Here is an 18,910-nt window from a genome sequence, read left to right on the forward strand (position 1 = left end):
GTCATAGTGCACTTGTGGGGCCTCAGGGTATGGTGTTTACTATGCCAGCGGCTGATGCGGGAGTGCTGCATTGCTGTACTGCAGCACCGTGATCACATAACGCTATCTCTCTGCAGACCCCGAGGACTGAGCCCCGGCTTCTGCTGCCTGGCCTTTATCTTATAGCGGCTAGGAGGAATAATGCCCCCCCTCCCCCTCAGCAGATTAACCCATCCGCCACCAGCAGTAGTGACATTGCTGCCCACACCAGAGGATTAACCCCTCCGCCACCAGCAGCAGTCACATTGCTGCATATACTGGACTATTTTGTTTGCTCTATCATTATCTATAACGCATTCATCATTATATGTAGCTGTCCCATCAGTCCCGACTCTCCCCTCACTGTCCCATCAGTCCCGACTCTCCCCTCACTGTCCCATCAGTCCCGTCTCTCCCCTCACTGTCCCATCAGTCCCGTCTCTCCCCTCACTGTCCCATCAGTCCAGTCTCTCCCCTCACTGTCCCATCAGTCCCGTCTCTCCCCTCACTGTCCCATCAGTCCCGTCTCTCCCCTCACTGTCCCATCAGTCCCGTCTCTCCCCTCACTGTCCCATCAGTCCCGTCTCTCCCCTCACTGTCCCATCAGTCCCGTCTCTCCCCTCACTGTCCCATCAGTCCCGTCTCTCCCCTCACTGTCCCATCAGTCCCGTCTCTCCCCTCACTGTCCCATCAGTCCCGTCTCTCCCCTCACTGTCCCATCAGTCCTTTCTCTCCCCTCACTGTCTCATCAGTCCCGTCTCTCCCCTCACTGTCCCATCAGTCCTTTCTCTCCCCTCACTGTCCCATCAGTCCCGTCTCTCCCCTCACTGTCCCATCAGTCCAGTCTCTCCCCCGTCTCTCCCCTCACTGTCCCATCAGTCCCGTCTCTCCCCTCACTGTTCCATCAGTGCTGTTTCTCCCCTCAGTAGTATATAGACCCTCTGTGTGTTCCCCCAGTAGTATATAGACCCCCTGTGTGCCCCACCAGTAGTATATAGACCCTCTGTGTGCTCCTCCAGTAGTATATAGACCCCCTGTGTGCTGCCCCAGTAGTATATAGACCCCTGTGTGCCCCCCGTTATATATAGACCCCCTGTGTGCTGCCTCAGCAGTATATTGACCACTGTGTGCCCCACCAGTAGTATATAGACTCCTGTGTGTTCCTCCAGTAGTATATAGACCCCTTGTGTGCCCCACCAGTAGTATATAGACCCCTGTGTGTTCCCCCAGTAGTATATAGACCCCCTGTGTGCCCCACCAGTAGTATATAGACCCCTGTGCGCTACCCCAGTAGTATATAGACCCCTGTGCACTACCCCAGTAGTATATAGACACCCTGTGTGCTACCCCAGTAGTATATAGACACCCTGTGTGCTACCCCAGTAGTATATAGACCTCCTGTGTGCTCCCCAAGTTGTATATAGACCCCATTCTGCTGCCCCAAGTAGTATATAGACCCCTGTGTGCTGACCCAAGTAGTATATAGATCCCTCTGTGAAGCCCCAGTAGTCTATAGCCCCCCTGTGTGCTCCCCCAGTTATATATAGCCCCCCTGTGTCTTCCCCGTTATATAGCCCCACTGTGTGCTCCCCCCATTTATATAGACCCCCGCTGTGCGCTCCCTCAGTTACACAGGCCCCTGTGTGCTCCCCCTCCCATATAGTATATAACACAATAAAACAAACACTTATACTCACCTGGGTCCAGGCGTCTCCTCTTCTCTTCACTCTTGTGGCCGCAAGGGTTTTCCCTGCGTTCACAAGAGGCCGCGCTCCCCTTGTCCTGGCTCTGATGCTCCAGTGGTGTCACTGGAGCACCGACACCACAAGGACAGAGCAGCCACTTGTGACCGGAGGGAAAACACTTCCTGCGGCCACAAGAGTGACTGACAGGAAGGGAGCCAATGGCTCCCGCCCTGTCAGTGCTGCTGCTGCATGTAACTGTGAGCGCTCATTACGAGTGCTCATAGTTACAGTTCAAATCACAGCAGCAAGCAGGGCAGCGAACCTGTCTAGCGGTCTTGAGCACAAGAGAAGAGCGGGGGCGTGGGGGCCCCCTTGGATGTTGGGGGCCCCAAGCGATTGCTTGGGGTGCTTGGTGCCAAAGACCGCTACTGGGTATGTTCTGGGAATCCATATGTTATATTTCCTAAGCATGCGAGCAGTGGAGGCGGATTGTCATTGGATTTGATGTGTATATACTGTATATGTGGGTCACATCAGACCTGTCTAAACACAACCTTAGGGCATGTTCCTGCAGCCAAAAACAGCGCAGTTCTTGACTCTGAAACCGCCCTAATTTCTGCCTGACATACCGTATGGTGTCAATAAAAGACGGGCAACCATTAGGAAAGAGAAGTGAGGATCGCCCACTGGACACCAAGACTGTATATTTTGCTCAGCATCTCTTGCTCTATTAGATGCCGCTAGCAGATCAGACTGCTTGTGCAATGTGACAGGTTCCCATTAAAGGAGAAGTCCGGCCATTTTTAAAATCTGGCAGGGGCAGGGGGGAATTTGATCAGGATTAGGAACTTACCTCTCCCTGTGCCCGTGGTGAGTGGCGGGGCCGTGGGACCCCCGCCGGGCTGCGGGATTTCCAGAGCTGACACGTCACCACCTGACTGATGGACTGGCCACTCAGCCAGTCAGTGACTGGGGCGGGACACCACTCCAGTCACTGTTTGGCTGGGCGGCCAGTCCATCACCCAGAAAAGGCCTTCTCCCCTTGAGTCTTGACGTTATCCCAACTCGGGGGAAAATGCCTTCCATGGGGGTCCCCTTTTTACCCCCATCATTACACAATACAACAGGGGATATGACCAATAACCCCTTCAGGTACCATCCAGTTCCAGTCCCTTCCAGCTTTCCTTCACTACCCGGGGGTACACTTATTAACCCCTAGAAGATGTTATTTTTGTCCTATCTACTAATCTGCCTAGGCAAAAGAAGGAACCCTCTATTTGTGTAATACCCATACATTATATTCAACCTGTAATATATACTGTGATGCACATATGACGGCAGTATTTAGTCACTGTATGGCTGCGATATGTGGGAACACTCACTAATAGTACACACCTATTATTAGCATGCCGTTCCTGTTTGCCATCATGCTTATTCGGTCCTAGTAACAACACTATCATTAGCTGCACTCATCCGGACTGACTGTGATAGTACATGAACCTCTATGTGTGTGAATACAAGAATACATATGCACCCCCAATGGCGTGACATATAAGAGTCTATATACCTGGGCATATTACAGCTGTATACAAGTTCTGTGATGTATGGGGCCATAATTTGCCTTTCCTAAATCTCCATAGACCCAGACAATTCTTCCATATACCATAGTGGCATGATTTATGGTACAGTAGCAAATCTGCATGTTTGCAGAAGAAGCTATGGACGCCCCCCCCCCCCCCCCCACTTAGGGAGATCCATTCTCCCATAGAATAAAGATGATAGCACAGACAGAAGGGAAACATATGTTCCCTTTTTATTATTTTGGAAATCTGCATATAGCAGACACAATCTCTCTGGGGTTAGTTACGTGTCACAGTGGTGTTGCTACATTGGGGAAAGGAAAGTGCTTTGCTGTAGGTGTAAAAAAATATATAGCAAAAAATTGCAACATGACCACAAAGTGAGAGAAAGGAATCTGTCAGAGGTTGGACACGAGCGGAGCTGCTGCCAGTGTTTTATAGGTGACCGCTACATAGTGGCCTCTATGTAGCAGAAATCTGCAATTTTCTTTTTCAGGGTACGTTCACACGTACCGGATCCGCAGCAGATTTCATCTAAATAACTGAACACAGCATCAAATCTGCTGCGGATCCTGTACGTGTGAACGCACCCTCATAGTGTAACAAAGTGTCATAGAGGAGTTGTGGCTCTCAGGTTCCTCCTACGTCTGAATAATAATTTAATCTAATAATAATAATTTCATCTAATAATAATAATTTCAAAGAGGAGGCGTGACAGAGCGCGGCGAGGCCGGAGAGCCACAACTCCTCTATGACACTTGGTTACACTAACAGAAAGAGGATTGCACATTTTCCTCTACATGGAGGGATAATCTCCAGGTACCATGACCACTATGGTGCTGTCAACTATATAATACTGGCAGCAATCCGGGTCCTGTCTGAGCGCCGACAGATTCCCTTGCATACAGCAGCACCTGCATGTCTTGACCACCATCTCCGGAGGATACCCCTGTAACTATATCCCTATCATCAGAGGGTATGGGGGTGAGGAGTGTAAAGAGAAGCAAGAAAATACATGAATGGTTTGCTGCAACTTAGTATGTATGTAAGGTGGGGTGCATCTGAGTATAGTAGGGTGCACAGGAAGGGTAGCGGGGTGCACATTCACAGGGAGGGTGTATAGTGGGGTCCACATATACAGGCAGGGTATATATAGTGGGGTGCATATATACAGGCAGGGTATATCGTGTGTAGTGGGGTGCATATATACAGGCAGGGTGTATATAGTGGGGTGCATATATAAAGGCAGGGTTTATATAGTGGGGTTCACATATACAGGCAGGGTATATATAGTGTGGTGCATATATACAGGCAGGGTATATCGTGTATAGTGGGCTGCACATATACAGGCAGGGTGTATATAGTGGGGTGCACATATACAGGCAGGGTGTATATAGTGGGGTGCACATATACAGGCAGGATATATAGTGGGGTGCACATATACTGCAGGGTATATAGTGGGGTGCACATATACTGCAGGGTATATAGTGGGGTGCACATACACAGGCAGGGTATATATAGTGGGGTGCATATATACAGGCAGGGTATATCCAGTGTAGTGGGGTGCATATATACAGGCAGGGTGTATATAGTGGGGTGCATATATAAAGGCAGGGTTTATATAGTGGGGTTCACATATACAGGCAGGGTATATAGTGGGGTGCACATATACTGCAGGGTATATAGTGGGGTGCACATATACAGGCAGGGTATATAGTGGGGTGCATATACAGGCAGGGTGTATATATTGGGGTGCACATATACTGCAGGGTATATAGTGGGGTGCACATATACAGGCAGGGTATATAGTGTGGTGCACATATACAGGCAGGGTGTATATAGTGGGGTGCACATATACTGCAGGGTATATAGTCGGGTGCACATATACTGCAGGGTATATAGTGGGGTGCACATATACAGGCAGGGTGTATATAGTGGGGTGCACATATACAGGCAGGGTGTATAGTGGGGTGCACATACTGCAGGGTATATAGTGGGGTGCACATATACAGGCAGGGTGTATATAGTGGGGTGCACATATACTGCAGGGTATATAGTGGGGTGCACATATACAGGCAGGGTGTATATAGTGGGGTGCACATATACAGGCAGGGTGTATATAGTGGGGTGCACATATACTGCAGGGTATATAGTGGGGTGCACATATACTGCAGGGTATATAGTGGGGTGCACATATACAGGCAGGGTATATATAGTGGGGTGCACAGTCACAGGGATGGTATATCTAGTAACCTCCTGCCATGTTATATACTTAGTGACTGTATACATGTGTAAGGCTTATGTGTCAGCAGTGTTATTCTTGGGGTGATAAATACAACGCCTCATCATGGGGACCAGGAGAAATAGTCGCTTGCAGCTTGAGGCTATGTTCACACAACGTATGTGTTGTAGAAATCACGGCCATGATCTATACAGCACACACATTGAAACTAGCTCAGTTGCCCCTAGCAACCAATTAAATTTCACCTTTCATTTTCCAAAGAGTCTGTGAGGAATGAAAGGTGGAATCTGATTGGTTGCTAGGGGCGACTGAGCCAGTTTCACTTTACACCATGTTTGATAAATATCCCCCATAGTATACACTCCGGTCGGGATCCCTAGCTGTGCCACAAGAAACTGACACGTCAGTTTTCTGTGGCCGCTATTCAGTGAATAGCAGCCACAGAAAACCCTGTCACTTCACACAATGGAGTGTGTGGCTCTGTCCGCACGCTCCATTGTGTGCAGTGGGGAGTTCTGATGCGAGCGCGCATGGATGCCCCCGCATCAGAACTCAGCGGCGGCCGGTCTCTTACAAAATGTGAACATAGCCTGATGATGTGGATGATTAATGGGGTGGAGGTTAATGATGAGAATGAATAGTGGGGTGCAGGTGAATAATAAGGATGAATAGTGGGGTGCAGGTGGATGATGAGGATGAATAGTTGGGTGCAGGTAAATAATATGGATGAATAGTGGGGTGCAGCTTGAGGAGAATGAATAGTGGTTTGCAGGGGGATGATTATAATATATAGTAGGGTGCAGGTGAAAGATGATGAATAGTGGGGTACAGGGGGATGATGATATATAGTGGGGTGCAGCCTGATGAGGATCATATATAGTGGGATGCAGGTGGGTGATGATATATAGTGGGGTGAAGGTGAATGATGATGAATAGTGGGGTGCATGTGGATGATGAGATATATAGTGGGGTGCAGGTGGATGATGATATATAGTGGGGTGCATGTGGATGATGAGATATATAGTGGGGTGCAGGTGGATGGTGATATATAGTGGGGTGAAGGTGAATGATTATATATAGTGGGGTGCAGGTGGATGATGATATATAGTGGGGTGCAGGTGGATGATGATATATAGTGGGGTGCAGGTGGATGATGATATATATTGGGGTGCAGGTGGGTGATGATATATAGTGGGGTGCAGGTAGATGATGATGATATATAGTGGGGTGCAGGTAGATGATGATGATATATAGTCGGGTGCAGGTGGATGATGATATATAGTCGGGTGCAGGTGGATGATGATATATAGTGGGGTGCAGGTGGATGGTGATATATAGTGGGGTGCAGGTGGATGATAATATATAGTGGGGTGAAGGTGAATGATTATATATAGTGGGGTGCAGGTGGATGATGATGATATATAGTGGGGTGCAGGTGGGTGATGATGATATATAGTGGGGTGCAGGTGGATGATGATGATATATAGTGGGGTGCAGGTGGATGATGATATATATAGTGGGGTGCAGCCTGATGAGGATGATATATAGTGGGGTGCAGGTGGATGATGATATATAGTGGGGTGCAGGTGGATGATGATATATAGTGGGGTGCAGCCTGATGCTGATGCTGACTGGCCATGTACAGCTGCCAGTAGCTGCCCCCCGGTTGCCTGGTCCCCTCCTCCTCCTCCCCCCGGCTGTCCGGCCGGCTCCGGTAACCTTGTGAAGGACGCGCAGTGTGTACTGACGTATGGTAATGGCGCGGGGCGGCCGCCGGGAGGAGGAGGCGCCTGCACATAACAGGAACCAGAATCGGCGGCCAGTGCTGTGAGGCGCAGAGTTCCGGTGCTGGGCGCAGAGACGTGGCGGAATAGCCGTGTAATGTGGCTGCTCTGGGCCGGGGAGGGCGCACGGGGCACCGGCGGCGGGGGCTGACAGGCGGCACCGTGCCCGGTGACTCTCTCCTAACCTCCTGTGCTTTCTCTCGTCTTTCAGCTGTGCACGCCATGCAGGATGACTTACTGATGGACAAAAGCCAATCCCAGCAGCAGCAGCAGAGGCAGCAGTGCGCCCCCACACCCCAGCAGCAAGAGCCCAGCTCGGAAGACCCCCCCAGCCCTGACACCCCAACACTGCAGGAGAAGATGCAGATGGAGTCCCCCATCCTGCCTGGTCTCAGCTTCCCCCAGGAGCCCCCCACTGGCCCTTCCCTCTCCCCATCCTTTGGAAGCACCTGGTCCACTGGAGGTTCCAGCAATGCTGTGGATGACGGCTTTTTCCAAGGAATCCCCCCTGTCAATGGGACCATGCTATTCCAGAACTTCCCGCACCACCACCCTGTCTTTGGGGGCACCTTCTCCCCCCAGCTGGGGCTAGCTCATCAGACTCCTCAGCATCAGCAGCGAAGATCCCCAGTCAGCCCCAATAACCAGCCCCCCTATAACCAGAGAAACGCTTACAGCCACCAGGCTATCCTGACCAACAAACCCTCCACCTCCTCCTCTTCATCACCGTCCCCTTCCAGCTGGAATAACCAGCAGAATGCAGCCTGGAATAACCCCTCCAACCCCTGGGGTGGTCTACAGCCTGGCAGAGACCCCCGCAGGGCAGTGGGGGTAGGAGTCGGTGTGGGGGTTGGGGTGCCCTCGCCGCTCAATCCAATTTCCCCATTGAAAAAACCCTTCTCCAGTAATGTGATTGCGCCACCCAAATTCCCCCGCGCCTCACCTCTAGCTCCCAAATCCTGGGTGGAGGACAACGCTTTCAGGACGGACAACGGCAATAACCTTTTGCCCTTGCAGGTACCCAATAGTCTTTGTTCTATCTATATATATATATATATATATATATATATATATATATATATATATATATATATATATATATATATATTTATTGTGTGTGTCATACTAGAAACCTTTTACTGGCAAGGACGGGGTTAAGCGTTCTGCATTGCAAGATCCCGGTCAGTATAACTAGAAATGGCGCATGCCTGCTGAGTCCGCTATATAGGCGATGGAGATGGTTCACGTCAGGGCGCCTTATCTTTACTAGTTTGTGGCCTTTGCGACTTTGCAGCCTTAATACGTGCGCCAGCCTGCAACCTGCACCATATCTACACCCTCTGTGAATATTTTCACCTTTTAAATGGCCGGGTTTGTGTTGTGAGAATAAAGGTGAGTTGCTCCATTGTGAATTATAACAATAATACAGTCAGCGCTGGCTTCTGCGGACGCCGTTCTTGTGCTTGCGTCATTTCTTCCTCCTTTGCTAGGGGAGACATTGGAGGTTTTGCATATTTTTGCAGTATACTAGGACTATGGTATTGCTATTGTATAGTTTGCACTTTTCTGTGTTTGTGTCACACAATGAGCGACATCTAACACAGTGTCTGAGCAACGGAACAATGTGGGAGTATGGATACAAGCCTGGTTGTCTTCACTGTGACCCTGGTCCTGTAGTATAACATAGTATCAGTGGTGACAGCAGGCACGGACAGTGTTACCGCATTGTATAGAGGCGATGTTTGTGCAGCCTTGTAACAGCTGTTGGATAAAGGCAGTGCTGAAATGCCATTCACTACAGCAGCGTCCTCTTGACATTTAGCTTAATCTGCTCACTTGGCATACGTGGCCTTTTTATGATTATTTTTTTTTACCTGCCCTTTATAGGTGAGACGCAGGATACGTCTTTATGATGGGAATCCCTTCCTAGAGCCATCTTGTGTGTAATGGTGGTAGAATAGGTATGTAGGCGTACAGGTGAGGTGACTTTGGTCGCCACAAATCGCCATGTTGTGCTGCGACATTGCCAATGTAAGTGAATGGCATAGTGGAAATCCATCCTTGTGACTGTAGGGTGGTAACGTGACCCCATTCAACATGCTACTTTCATCTGTTTTGCCAATGGAATAAACCCATTGGCTTCTATGAAGAAAGATGGTAATAGGAATGTGTCCGTATCTGATCACCATTTCGTTATTGTTTCCATATAGTTTTTTTTTTTTTGTCTATTAGCATTTACTGTATGATCCTGTGAATTCTGTCATACATTAGTGGTGATGCAGCACCAGCAGTGTGATACCACCATCTTTGGCCACGTGACCCATGTCATGGCCAAATTTCTGTAGCCCTTGGCAGGACTTAATGGACAAAAACTGCGCCAACGATTTTGCGATTTTTATCTGTTAATTGATTTTTTTAATTTATTTTACTTAGCATCACTGCTGTTTTCAAACACTTTAGGGCCTGTTCGCGTGGGTATAAATATACATATTGAATCAGTGGCTGATATTCAGGTTCGTTTTAGATGCATTGTTCGAAATAAGAAATGGATTTTGTGTAATATTCATGCAGCTTTTACAGATCCTGTTGACTTCTTTGGATGAAATCATGTAATAGCGATGTGTGGCCAATGGCTGAAGATTGTGTGAAAAAAAATGAAATAAACTGTATACATTACCTCTCCATGCTCACTGTGTTCTCCTGCCCTCTGCTCGCTTCCTGGAGCCGCCGATGTAGCTGACAGGCTGCATACCCAATCACTGGCCACGGCGGTCACAGACAGTGATTGGCTGAGCAGCCTGTCAGTTCAGAGACGGCTGTGAAACTACAGCGGCAGCTTCGGGAAGCGAGCAGAGGGCAGGAGAACACTGGGACTGTGGACCGGTACTGTATACAGTTGGGCAGGGGCTGCACAGACATCGATAACAATATACAGTATATATATATGTATCCCTTGCTTAACGATTATTTAGCCGTGTAATAAGTTCTTTAAAGAGGATGTACCACCAGGTACATCCTCTTTAAGCTGAACCGATGGATCGAATGGCGCCATCACCTGGAAGCCGGTGCCGCAGTCTGTTTTTCGGACCGCGGCCCGGTTCCCGTGCACAGTGCCGTTTTATGCACCGGAAGCGGTTGGTGCTCAAGCACTGGAGGCCGGCCCGCCCGCCCCCCCCAGTGGGAGGGAGTTCCCTCCCCTGTATGACGCGACTCCATTCATTCTAAAGGAATTCTCTCCCACTGGGGGCTGTCCGGCCGATTCCAGTGCATAGAACGGCGCTGTTCACGGGAACCGGGCCACGGTGTGAAAAACGGCGCTGTTCGATCTGTCGGTTCAGCTTAAAGAGGATGTACCTGGTGGTACATCTTCTTCAAACCAGTGCCAGTCTAGCAGATCAGCGCTCACTTACAGGAGGCATCGGCCGTCTAATACCACCCTAAGGCAATATTGGAAATCTTTGTCCAGGCAGGATGGGCATTGTAGTTTTGCCTCAGCTGAAGGGCCGCATATTTGGCACCTCCTGTGCCATGTGTAGACATTGGTGAGGTCGTGACCTGACTTGCTTGTTCAGGAGGCTTTCACACTTTTTCCTGCTGTGGAGCAATACGCATTTTAGCGCTGTTGAACTGACAGACATCTCCCAAGTATAATTATGCTGGGTGTTTGTCTGGTCCGCAAAACACTCTCCGTGCTCAGACAGTGCTTTGCGGATGTTTGAGTGGCCCCTTAGACTGCTATCAGGCCGTGCCTGCACATGACCCTTCCAGTATTTAGGATCCCATTTTGGTTTTGGCATAAGACCTGCTTGTGGTGGCCGCTCCCAGACCGAACTGTGTGAATGTTCCAGGAGATAAATATTTTGGCCGCCAGCAGGTGCATGGCCTTTAAAATCAGAGAAATTGTACTTTGGTGTCAGATTGCAAACTGGGATAGAACAGAGCGATCTTTTCAGCGGCGGCAGGAGATTTCACTAATCTATACACTGTATTTTATCATATAAAAAGGAATCCTTTGTGAGAAACGACATATAAAACTGTCAGGGTCACATAGGGACGGTGTTTATGAAAACACTATGGGGGACATTTATTATTGCGCCAAATGTTCCTGCAACGCCGACAGTGCGCAGATTTATGTAGAAGCGCACTGCCTCTACATAAATCCTGAGCACCCGGAGGGAAACCTACGCCAGCTCTGAGCGTATGGCAGCCCTTGTGGTCACGGCTTGTGCCTTAAACCACATGACCAATAGACATTCAGTGTTTCCTTTTGAGTGATCTTTTTACCTTGTGTATTGTTGTTTACGCCGAGAGCCCCTTTAATTCTCAGCGTACGCTGTTGTGTAATACATGATCGCTATAAGAATGCAGGATATTAATAACCATGCTGTGTAAGCAGTCTGCGGAGGGTTTTTCTGATAACCCGGGCACTCTGTTTCTGTAACTTCAGTGGATATTTCTCATATACAGCAGTGTATTTATGACTTACAGCAATAAAAATACTTTTGTCTCATACGGAGGCTTCTTAAAATAGAGAGTCCTATAAAGCTTGATAGCCTGGGCTCGGGATTGTTCATAGCTCTACAACCTGAGGTGTTGATTAATTACATTTGTACACCTGACCAGACTTTCTTAAACATATAGGGGGAGATTCATAAAACATGGTATAAAGTGAAACTGGTTGCTAGGGGCAACTGAGCCAATCAGATTCCACCTTTCCTTCCTCACAGACTCTTTGGAAAATTAAAAGTGGAATCTGATTGGTTGCTAGGGGCAACTGAGCCAGTTTCACTTTACACCATGTTTGATAAATTCCCCCCCACAGAGTATCAATAGCAAAGTAAAGACGCTGCAAGTTACCCCGACCACCCCAAGCACATGGGGCAATAAATAGGCCGTGCAGAGAAACAGCTGTATGATATTATTCCCTTTATTATCCGAGAATTCCTCAGTGTGAACCTGCCCTAACAGTAACTAAGCATAGTCACAATAAGACTACATTCAGTCCATAGGCCTATCCGCAACATGTTGGGCTGTACCTCGACATCCCTTTAAAAGGGGTACTTCGGCTTGGGGGTATTTTTCAGTTATGGCCGGGGATGGGGTGTTATGGATGGCGGAGGTCACTTACCTACCCCGTTCCGGTGCGGGGTCCTGGATCGCGCCACCCGGTACACCCGTCCCGTGGCTGCTTCCTGGTGTGAGGTGCCGCATGAGACGTGACTTCTCAAGGCTCAGTCATTCAGTGGCTGAGGCGGGACTTTGCTATGGCCACTGAATGGCTGAGCTGGCTTGAGACGTCACGTCACAGGACCCTGCGCTGGAACCGGGAAGGTAAGTGACCTTCGTCGTCCATAACCACCCCATCCCCGGCTATAGCTGAAAAATACCCCCGGGCCGGAGTACCCCTTTAAGACGTGTGGCCAATGGACAGCCTGACGTGGACCTCGAATGTGGTCTGATTGCAGCCCCAAGTCTCCTTTACACAAGCCGATTATCAGACGACTTAATCTTCGTAGAAGCTCTATTTTCCAATAATTGACCTATGTAAAGCCTTGTTCATACGTTGGGGTTAAAGCGAATGTACCACTGCTTTCGTGGTTTTTACATGGATAGACCGGTGCCGACACAGGGATGCTGGTGCCGCAGTCCTTTTTTTGAACCATGGCCCGGTTCCCGCGTTCGGCGCCGGTTGATTACCGAGCACCAGCCCGACATGAAGCACTGGAGGTGGGCCCACCCGCCCCCAGTGTGACGATAGCCCCTCCCCTCTATGATGCGGCTCCATCAGAATCAATGGAGCCGCATCACACAGGGGAGGGCCGATCGTCTCACTGGGGTCGGTTGGGCCCGCCTCAAGTGCTTCTCATCCAGCCAGTGCTCAGTAATAGATCGGCGCCATACGCGGGAGCGGGAACCAGTTCAAAAAATGGCATGTGCAGAGAATGAAGAAATCATCCGTGCGGCCTGACCTGTAATTGATTGACCGTGTAAAGACTTAATCCAGCGCCAATCAAAGGAATCGACTCATGTAAAAGGGTACTTTTATGATCAAATCTCTTCAAAAATTAGTAATTCTTTACGATTTTTGCGTTCGCTCAATGTCCCAGGACATAGTAGACCGGGGCTCCACCAGTGATCACATTGGGTTGCAATACTGTATCACTGGTTATCGTAGCCTATGGGGCTTCTATTGACTTCTATTGACTGTGTACATGTAATTTCATATACTCCCAATACTAGCAACAACTAAATACAGCTGATTTAGCTTGTATATTACGGGAATTCTACCGTGTCGCTCTTTGTTATGCAAACTACATCAAGCTAGTAAATAATCCAGGCCTTCTATGTCACTCCCTGCCGTCTGCTCATTTATGTATAGGGCTCGGTTACATGACGTGCTGATCCTTCTTGACCCCTTGTGTTTCTATTTTCCATTTACAACCAGAGAACACGTGTGAAGTCGCATTTACCCGAAAGTTAATGTTTCGTAATCGGTCACGTCCTTACCGTGTCCTTTATATCATGGCTGTGTTTCCTATAACGTCATCTATAAGGCAGATACATAGTCAAGACATACAGTGGATCTGTCAAATGATTTGAAAACACAGAAAGGTTCACATGCTGTTGAAATTTAGTGAGATTTTAATGGCAACTAACGGCTGTTATTTCAAAACAATGGCCGTTGTTTTACAATAACGGTAATTTGTCATTAAACGGTGGCCATGCTTTCAATTTCAACAGTGTGTGTGAACGTAGCCTTCCTGTGTTTACAATCCACTCCGGATTTTGGTTACAAAATACTGAGCAAAAATACTGTATGGGAACATAGCCTTAAAGGCAATTTGCCACCTCTGTCGTGCTCAGATACCTGACAGAGAGAGAACAAGTCCTGTAGCTGTTGGCTGTTTGCAAAGTTATAAAATCATGTTTTCATTCCAAGCTTGAGTGTCAGAGGTGGTGCTGAGCTGCAGCATGTATGTTTCCTCCCTCTCCTGCATGCTTGATGTGCAAGACTCTAGTCAAGCAATGGCAAAGCGGGAGGTGTGCACGTTCCCTTTAACACCTAAGCTTAGAAGGAAAACCTAATTTACAATTACAATTTACAAACACACAGCTATCACACATTGGTTGAATGGAGCGTAAATTTTGAACAACATAACAATGAAGTATAGCCCAGTAGCCTCTTAATAATGCCACAGCTTGTGTGGAAACATGTTAACCCTTTGCATTGCGACATTATTGTACTTCTGGTGGGAGGTTGGTGCCAGACTTAAAATAAGATCCTAGCTGGCAGCTAGGATCTCAATGCAATGCTAGACGTTAAAATGGACAGCGACTGGGAGCCACGGCTTAATGTCAGTTGTTTCACCGGTGCGGGACCCACATAAGGAGTCTAGCATCTGTGATCGGAAGATCATCCATAATTTACCTATGCTGGTGTTCATGCCTTCTAACGCCAAACTTGTGTCCCCTGAGGGGGCTGTGATCTAATGTGTAGTCGGTGTATAAGACAATGGTTTATACTGCGGACACGGCCGGTCTGCTGAACAATGACTACTATTTTTAGACCACTAGCATCTTGCAGTATTGTTCATAGTAATAGACTTCTCCACAATCAATAATCTGACCGCAGCGCCGGGCTTTTACATTTGTAAGTGTCGATGATTCTTGTTACTAATAAAGATGAATATTTGATGTTTGAGAAACTTAGAATATTACTGACCACCAGATAGAAGGTATCCGCTGTCCGACCATGTCTGCAGCTCTGAGCATGAGAGAGAGCTGACCGGTAGATAACTGGTCTAAGCAGCGTACTGTTATATCCTGTGCTCATGAGTCCATAGTACAAAGCCGCATGGACCTTCTAAGCCACATGTGTCAAACTAAGGCCCTCCAGCTATTGCAAAACTACAATTCCCATCATGCCTGGACAGCTAAAGCTTTGGCTGTCTAGGCATGATGGGAATTGTAGTTTTGCAACAGCTGGAGGGCCTGAGTTTGACACTCCTGTTCTAAGCCATCAACTTATGCTTTGCCATGTATACATGACTCTATCTTTCTATCTGTGCGCTGTACAGAACCGATAGAATTCTATGGGGCAATGGTCTTGTCCATTTTTGCGCAAGATATGTATATGTGCAGAAAATAGATGGTAGAACTGGCATAGGAAGTAAATGAGCATGACTGCAGAATCAGACTACACTGTGGGAGTGTTTGTAGTCTGTAGCCATGGCAACACCTAGATCTACATAGGAGCTGTAGACCACTATCTGTACGATATTTTTTTAATCAAGACAATGTACAATAGACTTCAAATTTCCAAAGTAATTGTTATACCTGAGCTGTGTATACGTCCTTTCCTGGGGTGCAGTGACAGACTAGTCTCTATGCGGTGGATTCTTAATAAATAGTCTCTGTTCAGAGTCTGAGTCCCATAGGAAAAGTTTATTTTCTAGAAGCAGAGGTCACTGTTATGAGGCGATGCTTATTCTGCATGACTCTGTTTGTGATTGCCATGTGGTATAGTAAATGTATAACTATCCATGAGTCATGTGCCAAGTATATCTATGGAGTGAGGGTTTCCAGTGTTTTTCTCTTTGTTTGTTGGTGCATATATGAACACATTATCAGGCTCACTCTTGCCTATAATATTAATCCAACATGCTTGAAACCACAGGGGTATCGGATTAGAATAAAAGTTCCAGACCGGTGGAATAGCATACAAATAATTTTGTCTATATATCCAGAGCTGCTTTTTGTATAGTATAGATAGAACCAGTGGATTCCATACTGACCACATAAAGGTTGGTCCATAAAGACAGGATGCAAAGGGAATCCCAATTGTAGTATATAGGGCTGGCTGACTTAGGGCCCTATTACACAGGACGATTATCGTATGAAAAATCGTTATATTCCAATTTAAACGATAATCGTTCTGTGTAATTGCAGGCAACGATTGAAAAATTGTTTGTGTTGTTGATTGTTGATTTAGATCTGAACCTAAAATGGTCGTTAATTGTTTGCTGTAATTCCACATTAGTTCACATTTGTTCACTAATCGTTCAGTGTAATTGTACATTGTTCATTGTTTTGCTGGAAACAAAAGGAGTAAACGATCATAGTAACGTTCGCAATAACAATCATAGTAACGATCGTATATAACGACCATCGTTCTGTGTAATATGGTGAACGATTTCAGGTTAACGATAAACAGCCTTGTTTGTGATCGTTAATCGTTAAAAATCGTTCCGTGTAATAGGACCCTTAGACACACATAGCGAGGAGAGACGTGTGACTACCTGCTCATTCTAATGATGGGTTGTGGTCTAAACACTGAGACCCTGACCATTAAAAACATTTTATATGTCCCTAGTTTTTTTTTGTTGTTGTATAACTTTTAAACAGTATCCGGAAACCTCCTATACTCCCCCTTGCAGGTATTGTGACACTTGATTTTTTCATGATTTTCTTAAAAAACGTACTCTTTTTCTATGGGGTCTGTTCAACGCAGATCAGTAATATGAAAGAGAATTTATTCCCATAGGGTTAGATTATGAGTACTTTGTAGATTTAGGTTAAAGGGGTTATCCAGCGCTACAAAAACATGGCTACTTTCTTCCAGAGACGGCACCACTCTTGTCTCCAGCTTGGGCGGGGTTTTGCTGCTTAGTTTCATTGAAGTGAATGGAGCTTAATTGTAAACCGCACCTGAACTGGAGACAAGAGTCGTGTTGTCTCTGAAAGAAAGTGGCCATGTTTTGTAGCGCTGAATAACCCCTTTAAAGTCCAGTCCCTAGATTCAAGTCAGTTCAGTAGGAAGCCGGCAGGAAAGTGGGCATTCCTGAATGGTTGGCATTCCACCTGTCCAGATGATATGCCATTATGTATGTGTGTTATATATATATATATATATATATAAAATAAATTATATCTCATATGGTCACACCTCTCTGATGAGTAACCTATTCATAAAGCGGGATGCCAGGAACATTACTGGCATGGGAGGAGTGCTTGTTAAGTCATACTAGATTGTTCTGTTTTTAATTTAAATAACCTAAGCACATTCATACATAATAATATATATTTTCTAGCCATTCCGGACCTTCTACAAACCTTCCTTGTGACAGCCGTAGTCTTCGTTCCTGTCCTAGTTCTGTTTCTGTAAAAGTGACAGCCTCTTCTGACAGTACCCCTGGGGTTCCCATAGGGGATACCACATCCATTCCCTCCTATATGTAATTTAGGCGTATTACTTAGCTGGCTGGAAATCCCACAGCCGGTGACAGTGGAATGATGGGATCTTTTAGTTTTCAGGCATAAGCTGTCAGTCCCTTTGTCTGAAATGTATAATCTTGCATTGGTGCAGAGCGGCTCTGAAAGTGATCTGTGGTTGCAGATGTGTTCTGTGGATGCGGAGTGATAGAAGATATATTGTCTGGATGCTTTGAAGTTATTTGGTAACCAATGGCTTAGCACAAGAGATGAGAGGGGACACTGTCCAACCCCATTGCCTTTGGGTGTTGATTACTTTGTTAGACCCCTCTACAGAGCATAGACTGAGAGGAGAACTGGAGCAAAAGAGAGATGACCACCACCATATGGAGGAGTCAAGTTTTAGCCTTAGTATAGCCCCCTTTTTCTTTATATACCACTGGGCCTGTGTTATCGCTTTGTATGTGCATGTATGCAATCACAATGCATTGTAGGAATCCTGTGGATTTTATTGCATTGTGTGTAAAAATAAAATAAAATAAAAATCTCTCATTACTGGGATGTGTCAAATGTTTGGATTTGTCAGGGAATCTCCCTTTAGATTGGGAGAAGTATGCAGTCGTGCATTTCACTCTTTGGCTCTCAGTGATCTCCATCCAGGTGGCTCCAGTACAAGTCTATAGGGACACTGGGTGGAGATGACTGACAGCTGGGAAGTAAAGTGCACTATTTGTCCCTCACCCAACAAAACAGGTTCTTTTGACTGATATGCTTCAAATGCACACTATCAGCATGTTAGAGCCAGGAGGATGGGCTGGGGCATTATATATATAATTTATTTTTTTTTTAATTATTTTTATAAACCTGCAAGGATATTTTAGTGCTCACATTGCTGTTGTTGACCTCCCTGAGAGAGTCCCCTCCACAGCTACTTCTCTTCATTTCAGGGTAAACATGGAACATCCTTTTCCATACATCTCTGACCCATCACAACACAGCACCTACTCCTCTCTGCAATGACATAGTGGTGGTGAACGTGCAATGACTGTCTCTGGCACAATACTGTTCTATGTAAGCAGAAAAAGAAACAGCATAGCAAGGAAGGGGTTACACTAGGCATTGAACTGCAGCTGAAAAGAGATTATCCTGCAGAACTGTGGGCATATAGCAGTATGTACACTTACAGGTGGAGAGAAATGAGAGGGAAGCCATGATTAACCTTTCAGGCACAGTGTGGATTATCTTTAGCAGGCAGATAGGCTCAGCTTGCAGGTACATAACCTAGGCTCTCCCAGTCTTTTGCAGAAGCACTTGCTAGGCTTCATGTGTTCTGTGCGGGTTTGTCTGTTACAAGAGACAGATTTCTCCTATCAACAGGCAGTGAACAGT

At 46.9% G+C, this 18,910-nt stretch overlaps 1 protein-coding gene across 1 annotated transcript in view; it reads left to right on the top strand.

The window, feature by feature from the left end:
- Positions 1 to 7,386: 7,386 nt before the first annotated feature.
- The window catches only part of CPEB3 (cytoplasmic polyadenylation element binding protein 3), a 54,989-nt gene continuing 43,465 nt past the window's right edge, over positions 7,387 to 18,910 (top strand). Inside the window, 2 exon segments of the mRNA XM_069980116.1 lie at positions 7,387 to 7,403; positions 7,521 to 8,326. Coding sequence (XP_069836217.1) covers positions 7,532 to 8,326 — 795 coding nt within the window. The 5' untranslated portion in view covers positions 7,387 to 7,403; positions 7,521 to 7,531.

This window comes from Dendropsophus ebraccatus, chromosome 8 (assembly GCF_027789765.1).
Source record: "Dendropsophus ebraccatus isolate aDenEbr1 chromosome 8, aDenEbr1.pat, whole genome shotgun sequence".
Lineage (NCBI taxonomy): Eukaryota > Metazoa > Chordata > Amphibia > Anura > Hylidae > Dendropsophus > Dendropsophus ebraccatus.